Below are 14549 nucleotides of genomic sequence, written 5' to 3' on the forward strand. Positions count from 1 at the left end.
CCTGCTGCCAGGAGCCCCTCCCACTGCCTCCTGCTCTGTTCCCAGGACCAGGCAGAGGGGGATGGGGACACCATCCAGGTGAGAGTCATGGGGTAGGGGGTGGGGAGATCTGTACACCAGTCCTGGGTTCAGGGTTAAGTTCAACGGATGTCAGAGTGGGACTGAAGGTCACGGGAAGAGGAAACCCCTTCACCTGGCCTAGGTGCTTAGGAACGCATTCTGCTTATGTGCACAGAGAGAAAGGGAAGTTCACAGAACCATATCCTCTCCTCAATGTCTACCTTAAGGTAACAGGTGAACTGCGATGGTGAGAGGTAACAAGGTGATTATTCATTGACAAGAATGATGACTTCTGTTTTTCAAGGATCCGCCACTATAGGATTCCTTGACGGAGGGAGTGGACTTCCTCAGGGCAAGTACAATGAGCTTTGGACACCCCACATCCCGTTTGAGCGACTTCCAATGAGCACCTCTCGGGAGGAACCCAGAGCTCACCTCACAGGGCCCCGGCCACCCATGAACACAGGGACAGTGTCAGACGCTAGTCTCTGCCCAGACGTGGTTACCTTCGGTGCCGTCCGGCTCAGCCTGCTCCTCCCGCTGCTTCTGCTTGAACTTCATGTTCCCGTAATGCATCACGGCCCCCGTGAGCTTGTAGATCCCCACTTTTTCCTCTGAGCTGAAACCCAGGATGTCAATGGCGTTCTAGGAGTTAGAAAAAGGACAGTCATCCCAGGGACTCTGTTGTCCTTGGGAAAGACCTCAACCTTTGTGTACAGCCCATGAGACAGCATTTGCCCAAAGAGGTGGATGACGGGGCGGTTTGTTAACTTAGGGATTAAAAGCCATTTCTTTAACATGTTTGTGTGGGAGGGTGGAGATTATGGGAAGAAACCGTGAATACTCCGTTTTTTTTCATCCAACTAGAACTGATTTCAATCCTTTACATAGATTTGGGGCTGTTTTCTGAATGAGGCCACCGGGAACCATCATGCGATACCAGGAGAAGGAATTCTCATGGAGCCTGTCTGAGAGATAGTGTCTAACACCTTGAGAGTCTGGCATTATAACCCAGGAATTCCGGTGTTGTTCAGAATTGAGACAATACAGCGCCCCAGCCTATTAGAACTGGAAGAGAAGGCCAGTGAAGAGAACACCATCATTTTTCAAATAAGAAAGGGGCAAACTTCTGCAGGGGGGCTGTGCCAGGCAAGGGGTGAGGCACCATCCACAGGTCATCTCACTATGTCGCTATGAGAACCTCAGAGGTACGCAGATCTTTCCAAAGTCCCAGGTGAGACCTGAAGTTCTAACAGGCTAAGTGACCTGCCCATTTTGCCCAGGTAGCAGGTGATAAAGGTCTGTCTGGAGTAAGCGCTTGGTCACTGCAGAGCCTACAGGCATTTGCTGACTTGGTTTTATAGCCACTCAGCCCATCTTCTACCACAAAGATTTCAACTAGAAAATCCTTCTCTGGGGTACATGTATTGATTATGTAACAGGACTTGCAGCTTAAGCAATGCTCACTGGAGGAGGGATTGACATGAAAGGAACGTGTCTGGGGAGGTGGCAGGTCAGTGTCAGCAGGATGGTATTGGACGATGAGGCACTGTTGGGGTGGTGCCCCCTTTTGGAGAAGTGGGGTCCAGGCTAAGAGCTGACCTGGGTGAGGAGACATTCTGAACCTCAGTGGCCTCCTTGACTCCATATCCCACCCATTTGATGCATATATGTGTCGTAGGAAGAGGCTGCTGTAAGTTAAAAGGAAAGACCTTTCACTCCACTTTGAAAGGAACCAGGTGAAGACATTACTTTCTGGGGAGCCTGCTGGGGAAGGCAGACCCTCGGAGGGAGCACTCCCCCTTGTATTCGGCTATAAACCATCACCCAGGAGAAGCTCCTCGGGAGATTAATGGCTCAAAGATGGTGTCTATTAGTTAAAAAAAAAAAAAAAGGCAGGTTCTGGGGTGGGCAGATCTGGCTTCAAATGTTCTGTCTTTGACAAACTGTCTTGAAGCAAATTGTGTGTTTTCCTTCTAAGACTCAGCTTCCATCTTTGTAAAATGGGGGCATTTTACAAGAGTTTTTTGTTTTGTTTTGTTTTGTTTTTTTTGGTGGGGGGGAGGGCTTAAACAAAATAAAGCACTCATCTCAGTTCCCAGCCCATGTAAGTGCTTGGTGCACTTAGTTACTGTTATTATTCTAGTTATCAATGTTGGAAATACTTCCCAGAGCTACTGGTGGGAGGCCCGACAGGTGCGCTGAGGACGTGTGGGAGCTGAGCATGAGCCTGAGGGCGACAGGTAGCACGCGGCATGGGGCGTCTCCTACTGCAGACTGGGTTGTTTTTTCCTGCTTTACACTTTGCTGTATTTTTAAAAATTTCTTAAAAGAACTGTGCAGATGGTTTTGTAGCCTGAGAAGTTCCAACAAAACCTTTAAAAAACCTTATACATGCAAAACCCAACTCTAAAATGCTACAGAATGGAACTGGAGGCATATTTTGGAGAACTTCCTGTCCCCCCATGGCATCTCCTGGGGTGGAGGTGAGCAGAGAGGGGTCCCATCTGGACTAATTCCTGGACATCTTGAACTCTGAGAGCTCAGGTCTGATCACTGAGCATCCCTGGGTCCCACTTTCTGATGAGACCGCCAGGGTGCCTCTCAGTTCACAAACTCAGTAATTTGTGCTGAGAGGAGGGAGGAAGGAAGAGTGTGCTTACATCAGTTGCTAGAAGCTCTTCGCTGTCGTCAATGCTGGCCACAGTGACCTCTCCCTGGCTCACGAAGGGGAAGTCAAAGGGATTGGTTGAAATGAGGAGCAAGTCTGCGAAACATGAAGGTCCCCTTAGTGTCTCACGCATGTGCGATGCACTCCGTTTTTCCAACGTGACTGATGTGGAGGATGAGACCAATACACCCAAGAACTTACCAATGAGTTCCGGCTTCTTGTTCGACAAGATTTGGTAGAAAATGTGGTAGCTTCTCTCGCTGGATAACTGAAATGTCACTCTGGATTTTTCTAAGAGATCTAAGGGTAATAAGAAAGAATGTGGTTTCAGGTTCCTGGGTGGTGTGTCTCTGTGGCCAAATACCAATGTACCCAATAGGGCCTTGACACTCACAGGTTTCAATGTCCGCTGATGCCAGCTTTCCTGTGGCTCCAAAATGAATCCGAATGAATTTCCCCTGTCCAATAGCAGGTTGACAGACATCACAGTTATTTTATTTAGATGGTACCGTGGCTGGTTTTTGCCAGGTGCTCCCAGTACAGGTGGGAAGAGTAGGGTCAGGGAGGGAATGATGATAGAAGTAAGGACTTCCCTCCTCTTTAGCTGTCTGGCCCACAGAATCCCCATGCTGGCTTACCCAAGACTCAGATAGTTCTACCCAAAATATCTGGTCCTGTTCCTCCAATTTTGGGAGGAAGATGCCCTCTCCAACTTCTGCTTGGGATCACCTTACTCTAGAGAGTCCCCTTGGTTTTTATCCTGCTGTCTGGTACCTGGATTCCCAAAGGCTTCTGGATACCTTTGATAGGGCTGGTTGGACCATCTTGCCAACTTACTTACCTTCTTTCCTTCCTTCCTCCCTCTTTCCCTCTCTCCCCGTCTCCTTCCTTTTCTTTATTTCTTTCTTTTGCTTCCTTTCTTCCTTTCTCTCTCCTTCCTTCCTTCCATGTCTGGGTGTTCCTTCTGAGATTTCTTGCTTTGGTTTTCCTTGTTGCTTACATTAGGCAAACCTAGCTCCCAGACTCAGGCCAAGCTCTCTGGCTCCCAAGATACACATTCAGAGTCTGAGTTCTCCCCTTTTGAGGGGAGGCAAGACGTGAAATTTTATGAGCGACTGGTTTCTATCACACCGTGAGCAAATCTGAAGGCAAAAATCTTGCCTTGTTCATCCACCCACAGAGTCTGGACTGTAGTCAACACTCCCTTATCTTCTCACTATTTTCCAAATGAAGCTTGGGGAGAGCTTGTGAAGGGTCAGTGAAGGTGTGAGTGAACTGTAAGTGTTGGTCTTCAGTATTGCTAGCTGCTTGGTGGAAAATGATGGAAGTTTTAGCCTGCAAATGTTTGTTTGGTGGGTGGAAGGTGGACAGACTAACCTGGGTGATTGTGACTTCTGGGTAAGGGCCAAGAGGAGAGACCCAAGTACTCAATAAATGAGAGTGGCAATGGGGGTATCCAAAGATATCATCTTCTGTTTTAAGCTGGAGCCAGGTTAGCTCAATTCTTAACTTGGTGCAAGTATGTGCACCATATGTCTGTTGGGTAACGCACACCCAGACTGCCTACAAGGAAGACTTTTTAGTTGTGCACTAGGAAGACAGATGTGCAGATGGGCAATGCACAGAGGACCAAGGGAAAGAAAGAAAGGTCAGGGCTCATAGCCCAGTCTCTGATGGCTGCATTCACTTTCTCCTCAGGGACCATTTCATCCTTGAGAAGCAATAACAAAGCACAAGCTCGAGATTATCCAGGTCCTGAGAAGTGTGGAGTCCTGACAGCCTCTTGCAACTACAGGCATAAGTGAGGGCTTTGCGTCGTGGTAGTCGCTCATTCCGTGGTACAGTGAGGTTAGGTAGAGGGCTGGATGTTTGTTTATTTGCCCATGGGGGAAGTAAAGGCCTCTTTGGATGAGGGAAATTTAAGCCAAATGTCGAAGGATGGAACATATCCTTCAGTATCTACAACATCAACATATTCCCACATTTTGAACTCTCCTGCTTTCCCCAGGTTTCTCCTTCTCCCAATGCCTTCTGACCTGGAGGAGTTCAAACCTGCTCACTTAATTCAGACTCAGGTTTCTATGGCTGATAAGCCAATGGAGATTGCTCAATGGACTTCAGCATTTTAAAATGCTTCCACTTAGTGAGGCCAAGTGTAGCATAAAGGAATTGCTCTCTACTTGTGGAATTTGAATCACCGTGACTTCCGGATGTTCTGAGGTGATGAGCCCAGTTAGGAATGGACAGATAAATCCCTCCCACTCCTCACCCCACATTACCAACAATAATCCAACATATTCTTCAGTATATCTTATTATCCCAGCAGGGCTCAGTTGATCTGCATCACTTAAGGGTAGAATAAGGCTGGCTATATTCTAGTTTATGTGGGATTTAAAAAAAAATCCAGCATTTGAGGAGAGGATTTGGTTCTTGGGGGGGGCAGTGGTAGTTAAAATTGGACTGGGTCTTACAAATCTTGAGGAGTTGTCATTCCTCACAGTCTTAGCATTTCCAAAGGCCTCAAGTAGGGGGTTGGCCTGGATGATTTGATCTTCCAGAGTTCCCTAATAACAAACAAGAAAAAGCAAAAGGAGGACTTTGGAGTGTCTTCTGAAGGAGCCCATAGTGACTCAAAAGTGTGGATGCTCTAGGCAGGGCCCAGGGAGAGACACTAACCAGCCCAGCCTGGTGGCCAGTGTGGATGGGTGAAGGCACTCATGGGCTCGTGCCCACCATCCAAGGAGGCTTCAGAGTCCCATCCCAGAGAGGGTCTCAGCACAGCATTAACGTGACTCTGGCCATCCCAGATTCCAGGTTTCCTCTTGATTTTTCAGACCTCCTTTCCTCTCTGATAATGCTCTATTATAAATCATGGATTTTTAGAATACATACCTCTATTAGAGTATGGATCATGACCCATCTAATATAGACATTTGGATTCAGAAGTATAAATAGAATTGAACAAAGACAGTCACTCAAGGGATTGTACAATAGAAATTGTGGTTCTCAAAACAATTTTTTAAGTCGCAAGAAATACATCATGAGAATATTTGCTCAGAAGTTGGCTTACAGGGACGCATGGGTGGCTGGGTCAGTGAAGCGTCTGCCTTCAGCTGAGGTCATGATCCCAAGGTCCTGGGATTGAGCCCTGTGTGGGCTCCCTGCTCAGCGAGGAAGTCTGCTTCTACCTCTCCCTCTGGCCCCGACTCATGCTTGCCCTTTCTCTCTCTCTAGAGCTCTCTCTCTCTCAAATAAATAAACAAAATCTTAAAAAAAAGAAGTCTGCTTAGAGAAAGCAGAATTTTTACTCCCAGCCCCACCCCACCTCCCGCCCCTCAACTGCTTATCCTTCTGCCTCCAGAGCTGCTTTCAAATTTCTGTCCCGCTCAGTGGTTCCCAAAGTGAACAGTGGCAACATGATAGAAATACGAAGTAGCAGGACTGTGCATGGGACTTAGGAATTTCAATCAGAAATCAACCCACCCCCCCACCCCTGCGCACCTTGCTCAAAGCATCCCTTCTCCAGGGGAAGCTGCTCACAGTCCCTGGACTGTTGCAGATGGAGCCGGTGCTACCACCTATGTCCACGAGGGGGCACCACCTCCGCCGTGCCCCTCAAGCCCTCGTGGGACAGACCCTGTCCCCAGCATTCTGCTGAGCCCTGAGCCCTACATACACTTGGTGCTCACCCTATCTTTACTTGTCCTTACTCCAGCAAAACTCCAGATTCAGGGAGCTCCTCACCTGCATCTTGCCTGGCTGCTGCTCCTTCTTCTTGTCCCCAGTGACCGCAATTGTTGCAAAGTACTGGATGACACGCTTGGTGTTCACGGTCTTGCCCGCCCCGGATTCTCCGCTGTGGAGTTAAAAGGAAGTACGATAGAGGAGTGGAAGGGACGGCTCTGGCTTCCAAGTCATCGTGGTGCAAACTCAGGTTACTCACGTGATGAGGATGGACTGATTATCTCTATCTGGAAAGGCAGAGGGGAGAAAACGAAATAAAGAAACCGCAACACACGGAACAAAAAAATAGGGCAGCATTCAGGGTGAGTGGACTATATGGTGATGCTGTGACTAGCAGTGTAAGGACTTGGGTGTAGCTAATCTTCCTCGAGACAGATTGTGTAGATTTCCGAACGTGGGATGTGTAGCCTGGACCGCATGGCAAGTGAACAGAGAATCCCACAGCGGGAAAGTGATTCTGGTTCATAGATCTTTAACAGCTTGCCAGCAATTTCTCATCTCCTTTTTTAACGTGGAAAGCAATTCTCAGACTTAGGACTTGCGGGAAGGGGCAGCTTCTAATTAGGTCCTAGGACCTCAGAATACGACCTTATTTGGAAACTGTGTCTCTGTAGTTGTTGTTGTTAGTGAAGATGAAGTCATATTGGGGGCACCTGAGTGGCTCAGTCTGTTAAGCCTCTGCCTTTGGCTCAGGTCATGATCCCGGGGTCCTGGGATCAAGTCCTGCATGGGGCTCCCTGCTTAGTGGGGAGCCTGCTTCTCCATCCCCCTGCTCGGGCACTCTCTTTTGCTCACTCTTTCTCTCTCTCTCTCAAAAATAAATAAATAAAATCTTAAAAAAAAAAAGATGAATTCATACTGGAGTGGGGGGGGGCAAATCTATAAGATCCGTGTCCTTATCAAAAGGAGAGATTTGGAGACAGGTGCACACAGGGAGAATGCCACCTACAGGTGATTGTGTAAGCGGGGTGATGCTTCTACAAAGGAACCCCGAAGACGACCAGCAAACAGCCAAGAAACTGCGAGAGAGGCAGTGAACAGATTCTGCCTGTCAGCCCTCGGGAGGAGAGGACGCCACCGACACCCCAACCTCGGACTTTCTGCCTCAGACTTGGAGACAATAGTTTCTGTTGTGTAAGCCACCTGTTTTGTGGTACTCTGTCAGGCCAGCCCTAGGAAACTCCTTCAAATAGTGCTGTCCATCCTCCTTTGAAGACTGATGTAGCTTCAGCCGATTCGAAGACCTATTATTAGGCGGGCAGGAATGGCTAGGCTTGTGTGTGAGAGAGGCAGGACTGAGGTTTGGGCAACTGGAGGTTTAGTGGAGGACTCTAAGTGTCTACAGATCTCACAGGCTTGCTTCTGCTTCTTGAGTCTGCACCAGACCAAGTCCGGTGAAAGGAGGACAGACGAAAGTGACTCAAAACATAGTGACGTGGCAGTATTACCATGTGTCTATTTTCTGTGCCATTCTGGGAATTTAGGGAAGAGAATGAGGAGCTCGAGTTTGGGGAAGAAGGCAGTGCGGGAACATTGCTATGCCCAGTACTCCAATTTTGCACTCTAGTGGCTAGTAATCTAGTCTCTCTTCTTCTAAGGATGCTCATGTCGGGCAGGGGCGGGGGGATAGTTCTTTGGGTGTGGGGGCAGAACATCTCCCTGAGTTCCGCATTCCCCCGAATTAGCAAGTGCACAGCATGGCTCCATTGGGGAACACTGGCCTATGCACTGTGGCTTTTTTTTTTAAGATTTTATTTATTTATTTGACACAGAGAGAGAGATCACAAGTAGGCAGAGAGGCAGGTAGAGGGGAAGGGGGAAGCAGGCCCCCCGCTGAGCAGAGAGCCCGATGTGGGGCTCGATTCCAGGACCCTGAGATCATGACCTGAGCCGAAGGGAGAGGCTTAACCCACTGAGCCACCCAGGCGCCCCTGCACCGTGGCTTCTAATGGGAGACCTGCATCTCTGGCTTTTCATCATGAAATCATTGGAGTCTCCTAAGGTCACCTTGACCATTGCCCCATTCACATGATCAAGGCCTCTGAAGGGTTTGCATAATTAGCTAAGAACCAGTTCAGTTAAAGGGATTGCATAATTAACTAAAAAAAACTGTTGTTGTTGTTGTTTTTCTTAAATATTTATTAAAGAAATCGCTCACCGGTCAGCATGAACTGGTAGGCGTTGTCCGAGATGGAGAAGATGTGGGGCGGGGCCTCCTGGCGCTTCTTGCCTCGGTAGGCGGCCACCACCTCGGGGTTGTACACCGGCAGCCACTTGTAGGGGTTCACGGTGACGCAGAAGAGGCCCGAGTAGGTCTGAGAAAACCAGAAAATGCGACATGTGGATCTTGTCTTTACCCAGAGGGATAGACGGAATAGGGAGAGGCCGAAGGGTGCTCACATAGATCATCCAGGCTGCATAACGCTCTTTGAGGTTGTACAGCACGGCGGGCTCGTGCAGGTGGGTCATCATGGCCATGTCCTCGATCTTGTCAAATTTGGGAGGGTTCATGGGGAAGACTTGGTCGCTGTTGAGAGTGAGTGTCTGGGGATTGAGAGGAAAAGCACACAATGGAGAGGAAAGCCAATGCTCTCAGCCCCGCTCTACTTGGTGTGGTGGAAGGAGGGAGAGACGGCGGTGTAATCACCGCCCCCCCCCACCATGACCATGAATAGCTTCATGGGTCATTTCCATTCCCAGAGATGATCCACAAATAACTGTCCTTGATTAACCCAATTCTGGTCAAGTGTATAGCCAGTTCAGGTCTGATGTCCCAACCCTCCTCCCCCCCACCCCCCGGTCAGCGTGTCATTGTGTGTGCCAAGAACGAGTTACAAGTGTGCACAGCAACAGAGCCCTTCAGCCCTCAGGGTCCAGGTGGGACTCAGGATGGCCCAGACCAAAGCTGATTGCCTCTCTTTACCCCCATTTGCTTTGAGAGTTTCAACAAGACAAAGGTTGGAAACTTGGAAAAGAATACTCCAAGTTTTCTGTGCATTTCCACTTAAATACTTCTGCTCACGTAGGTTCCTTTGTCTGTACTATCTTCACCAAGGTTATGTTTAGAAACCCTCAAAGTTCAGCTCAAGTCACGTCACTTCCATGACCTGTTGTCTGTCTCCCCATCTTTTTAAGAGTTCCATAATTCCTCGCATCTCTGCTCCAGTACTTACAACATTTGAACTTGCAGCATGGCCCGTGGCTGAACAATATTTCTGAGACTAATACTTAATTTCCCTCCTCTGGGTTCACCTCCTCCTGACTCCCCATTCAAGCATACAGCTGCGTCTGCATTCCATTACTCAGGAGAGGTAGAAAAATAGGGTAACGATGAGAAAGAGCCTATAAGGCTTTCTGGCTACAGTTTTCCCAAAGCCCAAGACCTTAGAAAAGCTTTGAGGGTTTTAGTGAAAAGACAAAAGGAGAGGGATTTGTTTGGGACATGCCAAATCCCTTGAGGAAAGGAGATTTTTTGCTCCACTCTCCTCACTAGAGACACCCAAAGTAGCACAGGGAAGATGGAAAAGTCTGTGCATCCTGAAGCTTTAAAGACAGGGACTTGTTTCTTAGCAGATCATTCAGAGTCGGGGTGGGGGGTGGTGGTGGCAGTGGTTAGATCCTCAGTGTGGTACTGTGTAAGGTCCTGAAAATGAGACACAACCATGGGAGGGGATCCCAAGAAGGACTGAAGAAAATTTATTTCCCTCCCAGTGAAAAGAGGCTGACATTAGAGGTTAAGTTCTGTAAACAAACAAGCAATAAAAGAAATATCCTCTTCGTATGCCTGAGTTTGTGAACTGAGAGTCATACCTTCCAGGCATATCTTGATTCCTACACTAGATGGTAAACTGTGGGAGAGCAGGTGCTGAGATTTGCTTGCATTGCAAAGGGATGGACGCTAGATGTGGTGGGTGTCCAGCAAATGTTGAATTGAACGATGCACGGTGATTCTTGACATTAAGCTAGCCATCACTTTCAGTGCTTGATCTGGAAGTCACTTTGCAGCCTAAGGAGGGGTATTTGCAGGGCCCACCCAGCAGCGATCAGCACCAATATCTCCCTTAAATGGTCCAAACTCTGCTGCCCTCAACTTCCCCTTTCTCCAAAGTAGACATCACAAAAACTGTCAAAGCCCATGTCCTGGAAAATTGAAAAAAGTGGAGTGAAAGTATTTGGGATATGAGCTTTCACTGGTGACTTTGCTACGGAATAGGTATGTGTATGTAATGTTCTATCTTCAGATTCCTATGGACCTGCACGCGATTTCTAATATCCCAGTCCAAAGAAAAATGAGGATGCCCAATTGATCGAGGACATCTGAGATCTATACTTACTCTGTCATCCAGGGTCTTGACCGTGACTTTGTCATTCTCCCTGCTCTGGATCATACCTTTCACGTACATTTCCTTATCATCCACGGCAAAGCAGGCTTTCTTAGAATCAAACGGGCGGTTTTGTGCCTCGATTCTCTCCTTCTCTGGCTTCCGCAGGTAGGGAGCTGCTTCTCCAAAAATGGCCATTTCTGCATCAGAGCTCATGACTGCAGGGGGCTCTGGGAAGACCACAGAGATGGCTGAGTCTAGAGCTTGCAAAGATTCCTGAATGGGAAGGGCACCACCCTGTTATTTCCATGTAGACAGGGGGCCCAATCAAAAGTTCCTGGGATTCATTTAGCTCCTGGGGAACCCAGAACCAGGTCTGGGGACTTAGATAGGGCAAGTGGGAGTGAGCTAAAGGAGAGACCGTACTCTCAGAAAAACACTTGAGGGGTTATTTTCACCCCTGATTGCTGATTTGGGGGGCTATCTGTTAGTTCAGTCCCACGCACGGAAGGAAGTCTGAACCAACAAGAATGAGCCTAATAAAGGTGAGCCCAGTGAAGAGGGATTTGGGAAATACTTCCTTAATTACACATCATGTTTGAGCCCCATGATCTCATCGTCATCCCCAAATCTTAAGGGCATCTGAAAAGAGTTATTGGAATGTTGATAATTCCTAGTAGAAATCTCAGATGGCCCAATGTCACTCTCTCTCCAAGTCACCCCCCTTTTCTTGGGCCCTTCTCTGGTTTCCCCTGCTTAGAAGCCAGAAAAATCTGGCTTTAAAGCTCCAGTGCTGAACTCGGTCAAACCACTTAGCTTCTCTGGGCCCCTGTGTATTTCCACTCAAAATGAAGTAGCAAGTCGAGCTCATTTCTAAGGCCCCTGCATGTGGTGTGGTTCTCAGATTCCTTTTCTGCTTCTGCATCTGATTGTCCAGCGCGCTCTGGATTCTGACCCCTGGACCCGTCCACTTCTTCTCCCCACTTTGCTTCCCTTCCCTTGTCCTCCCCTTCCTCTTCCCACTCGTTCTCCTGTAAGTGATTATAGAGTGAAGTCACACACATGTATCCCCATAGCTCTCTTAAGAAAAGTGCATATTTTTTTAATAAGGCTTTTTACGTTTCCCATTAAAAGTCAGAGAATTGAACATTTTATGGTTCTCCCTTGGAAGCCAGACTCCCCAGATCCCCCATTATGAAATCGCCCTCCATTTGGTAACTTGCTTTGTTATTCCTTCCCGCTGCTCTGGGGTTTTACTTTTACAGAAAGAGAAGCATCTGCTTCCCTCTGGACATTATTTGGCTCAGTTACATCTTAATTGTACTTTGGTCACTGGTTCTGCTGAACCGTGATGGTTAGAGTTTTATAGGAGATTGGAAGTCAGTAGGGCTCCCAGAAAGAGGGCCCCTGGCCTGCGGGCATGAAGCTGGTTCAGACTTTATTTGTTCCTGACTAGTGAATCAAGACCAATTTGTGCAGGGGCGCCTGGGTGACTCAGTTGGTTAAGCGTCTGCCTTTGGCTCAGGTCGTGATACCGCGGTCTCACGTGAGATCTTGGTGGGTAGCCTGCTTCTCCCTCTCTTGTGCTCTCTCTCGCCGCCCCCCAAATAAATAAATAAAATATATAAAAAAAAGAATTCATGCACATAGCTTTGCCATTTCCTTACAGTGGTCCCCAGGGTTGTTGTGGCTTAAGTGAGCTTTCCAATAGCGGTGTTTCTCCAATCTTGTGTTCTCAGAGCCCCTTCACACTCTCAGATATAGTTGAGAGCCCAGCAAGTTTTGGTTTATGTTGGTCACACCTACAGATATATATCATATTACAAATTACATTACATGTTAACATACCTAACAATTTTATGAAAATGACTATATTTTGAAAAATGAAAATAAATTAGTAGGAAGAGTGCATTGTTTCTCATTTTTATGACTTTCTTCTTTATTATTATTTTTAAAATTTTTTTTTGGACAACTCCACAGGCACCCAGGGGGTTCCCGCCTGCCCCCCCCCCACACACCGAGGGAGCAGGGGACACGCACATGCACGGCCCAACGGGGCCGCTGGGTAGCCCCCTCCCGACGGCCACGCAAAAACCGTGGCGTGGCGCAGCAACCCCGGCCCCGGGGGGGTCTTCTTTATTTTTTAAAATAGATTTTATCTATTTATTTGAGAGAGAGAGAGTGAAAGAGCATGAGTGGGGGGTGGGGTGGGGGCAGGGAAAAGCGGGCTCTCTGTGGAGCAGGGAGCCTGACGTGGGGCTTGATCCGAGGACCCCAGATTCATGACCTGATCTGAAGGTGGACGCTTAAATGACTGAACCACCCAGGCGCGACTTTAGATCTTTCTTTAATGCCTACCGAATAAAAGACAGCTGGATTTTCATGTCTGCTTCTGTATTCAGTCTGTTACCAGAAGGCTTTTTTTTGGTTAAAGTAAATACAGACAATCTGCCCTTATATAATTATATAATTTGGAAGTAAGTTATATACTGTTTTATAATAAGGAAGTAATTTGGAAGAGGAAATAGCATTTTCACGGTCTTTTGCTTTTCTTCTTAAACATTTATGTATATGTGTATGTATATATGTGTGTGTGTGTGTGTGTGTGTGTGTGTGTGTATATTTATTTATTTATTTATTTAAGATTTTATTTATTTATTTGACAGATAGCACAAGCTGGGGGAGCAGCAGGCAGAGAGAGAGGGAGAAGCAGGCTCCCTACTGTGCAGGGAGCCCAGATATGGGGCTCCATCCCAGGACCCTGAGATCATGACCTGAGCCGAAGGCAGACGCTTAAGCGATGGAGCCACCTAGGCGCCCCTCAGTAAAAATTTTTAAATAAAATTAAACTTTTTTCAGGGCCAGTGTATAGCAATGACAATGACTCTAAGTGTGGTTTCGTGCCATGCCTTCATTTGTTAATAAGGCACCAGCAGTTTTATCTGCCTTTGCTTTTGCATCATCAGGTTAACACAGTGAGAAAAGGCAAATGGCATCTAGGTCTTATTATGAAAATTGTTTGGTTCTCTTGTTCCTCCTGCAAAATTCTTAAGGATCTCCAAAGATCCATGGGCCCCTCTTGAGAATGGCTGGATTATGAGGGAATCTTGTCGGGTTGCCGGTTTCTGACCGTGCATGAGTCAGACTAACTTAGCATGAAGCATGGTACCCAAAACACTGGAAAATGGTCCGCATTCAAATCATCTGCAACAGACTCTCTGGGGCTGGCACTGGGGAACACGAATTTTTCCCAAGGGCCTCAAAACCAGTGATGTGTGGGAATCACTAGCTTAAGGCATTATTTTGCTTCCCCAAAGCCATGGCATGGTCCTGTTGCTCATACACAAAACGACTTCGGGCAATTAATTTTAATAATGACATGCTCATTAAATCTATGATTTCGTCAAAATCGAATTGTGGTCAATTGTAAGAGATATTATTTTGAGTTTCAGAAACAAAGGGAAAAATGCATCTGATGACAGTTCTCCTTTCATTGATTACAAGATGCTCTTCAAGTTCAGAGATAAGATTTTGTGAAAAATGCAAAGAAAATGAAAATTGATCAAGTAGGGTAATGTGTGTTGTATCCGTTCAGGCTGGTGGTGTAAGGCAGTGTTTCTCACATTTCAGTGTGCCTACGAGTCCCACAGGGTGTCTTGCTGAAATGCGTGTTGTGATTCAGCAGGTCTGGGGTGGGGTTGAAATTCTGAATACCTAACACATTTCTCAGTGGATGGTCCACATTTTCACAG

The 14549-nt window shown here is 47.3% G+C and overlaps 1 protein-coding gene across 1 annotated transcript in view; it reads right to left on the reverse strand.

Annotated features, from left to right (window-relative positions):
- The window catches only part of MYH13 (myosin heavy chain 13), a 47413-nt gene extending 36386 nt beyond the window's left edge, over positions 1–11027 (reverse strand). Inside the window, exons 1-10 of the mRNA XM_032839808.1 lie at positions 10810–11027; positions 8876–9019; positions 8634–8790; positions 6675–6702; positions 6476–6587; positions 5203–5295; positions 3126–3189; positions 2933–3031; positions 2724–2827; positions 567–705 (exon numbers count right to left, since the gene is read on the reverse strand). Coding sequence (XP_032695699.1) covers positions 567–705; positions 2724–2827; positions 2933–3031; positions 3126–3189; positions 5203–5295; positions 6476–6587; positions 6675–6702; positions 8634–8790; positions 8876–9019; positions 10810–11013 — 1144 coding nt within the window. The 5' untranslated portion in view covers positions 11014–11027. The remainder of the gene's footprint in view (positions 1–566; positions 706–2723; positions 2828–2932; positions 3032–3125; positions 3190–5202; positions 5296–6475; positions 6588–6674; positions 6703–8633; positions 8791–8875; positions 9020–10809) is intronic.
- Positions 11028–14549: the final 3522 nt, after the last annotated feature.

This window comes from Lontra canadensis, unplaced genomic scaffold (genome assembly GCF_010015895.1).
Source record: "Lontra canadensis isolate GAN:19392208 unplaced genomic scaffold, GSC_riverotter_1.0 scaffold110, whole genome shotgun sequence".
Classification (NCBI taxonomy): domain Eukaryota; kingdom Metazoa; phylum Chordata; class Mammalia; order Carnivora; family Mustelidae; genus Lontra; species Lontra canadensis.